We start from the raw sequence: 935 nt of genomic DNA on the forward strand, positions 1-935 counted from the left end.
CGGGGGGCGCGCTGGCGGCGGGCGACGCGCGCGCGCGCCCCTCCTTCCTCGCCTACTGCCGCCACGAGCCCGTCATACTCATGCACCACCTGTTCATCGGCAGCTTCGGCTTCTTGGTGATTGTGGTGAGTGTCGGCTCGAGTGGGAACTGGGAAATCTTTAAGGCTTAAACAACATCGTTTTGATTTTTGGACTGGGATCGTTGTGATGTTTTAAACTGTAGAATATTTATATATTGTGTTTTCGACCTTACATTGTAAATCTAAAATTGAAGTAATAACTAACCTTTTTCCGTGGAATAAATGTAGTATTTAGTTTTATTTGATTTAAAACTTTAAGATAAATTAAAAATAGAATGGGACCAAGGTTAGTGCCCTGCAGGTTTCCGCATATAACCGCAATATCAGGTATCAGTAACCACTATATGAATTGCCAATTTTAATTTTTTAAAACGCTAAATAAGATTTTTTCGTTTAATTCCCAATCGGTGTCATATGTTAAAACTGTATTACGACGATTCAAAGGTGCTTCTATAATAAGTCTAATCCAATAAACAAATGTTTGAGTTTAGCTGGACTTTGAGTTTGAGATTCATATTGAGTGTGAGTTTGAGTATAAATTCGAAGCATTTGACTTTAGGTTTGAGTATGAATTAGAGTTTGAGTTAGAATTTGAGTTCGAGTTTGAGTTAGAGTTAGGCTTTGACTTTGAGTTAGAGTTAGAGATTGAATGTCGCACGTCGGCCGGCAGTACTTCCGCGGCGGGCTCGGCGACTGCGTGTTCGGCTTCGTGTACCTGATGGAGCTGTCGACGCCGTTCGTGTCGCTGCGCGGCATCCTGTCGCGGCTGCGGCTCAAGCGCACGCGCCTGTACGTGCTCAACGGGCTGGCCATGCTCGCGTCCTTCCTGCTGTGCCGCGTGCTCAGCCTGCCCTA

General features: G+C 45.0%; 1 protein-coding gene across 1 annotated transcript in view; it reads left to right on the plus strand.

Annotated features, from left to right (window-relative positions):
• LOC119835296 (TLC domain-containing protein 3A) overlaps positions 1-935 on the plus strand; it is a 20,939-nt gene that overhangs the window by 17,979 nt on the left and 2,025 nt on the right. Inside the window, exons 5-6 of the mRNA XM_038360035.1 lie at positions 3-125; positions 751-929. Of these exons, the coding sequence (XP_038215963.1) occupies positions 3-125; positions 751-929 (302 nt within the window). The remainder of the gene's footprint in view (positions 1-2; positions 126-750; positions 930-935) is intronic.

The sequence above is a fragment of the Zerene cesonia genome, chromosome 2, assembly GCF_012273895.1.
Source record: "Zerene cesonia ecotype Mississippi chromosome 2, Zerene_cesonia_1.1, whole genome shotgun sequence".
Classification (NCBI taxonomy): domain Eukaryota; kingdom Metazoa; phylum Arthropoda; class Insecta; order Lepidoptera; family Pieridae; genus Zerene; species Zerene cesonia.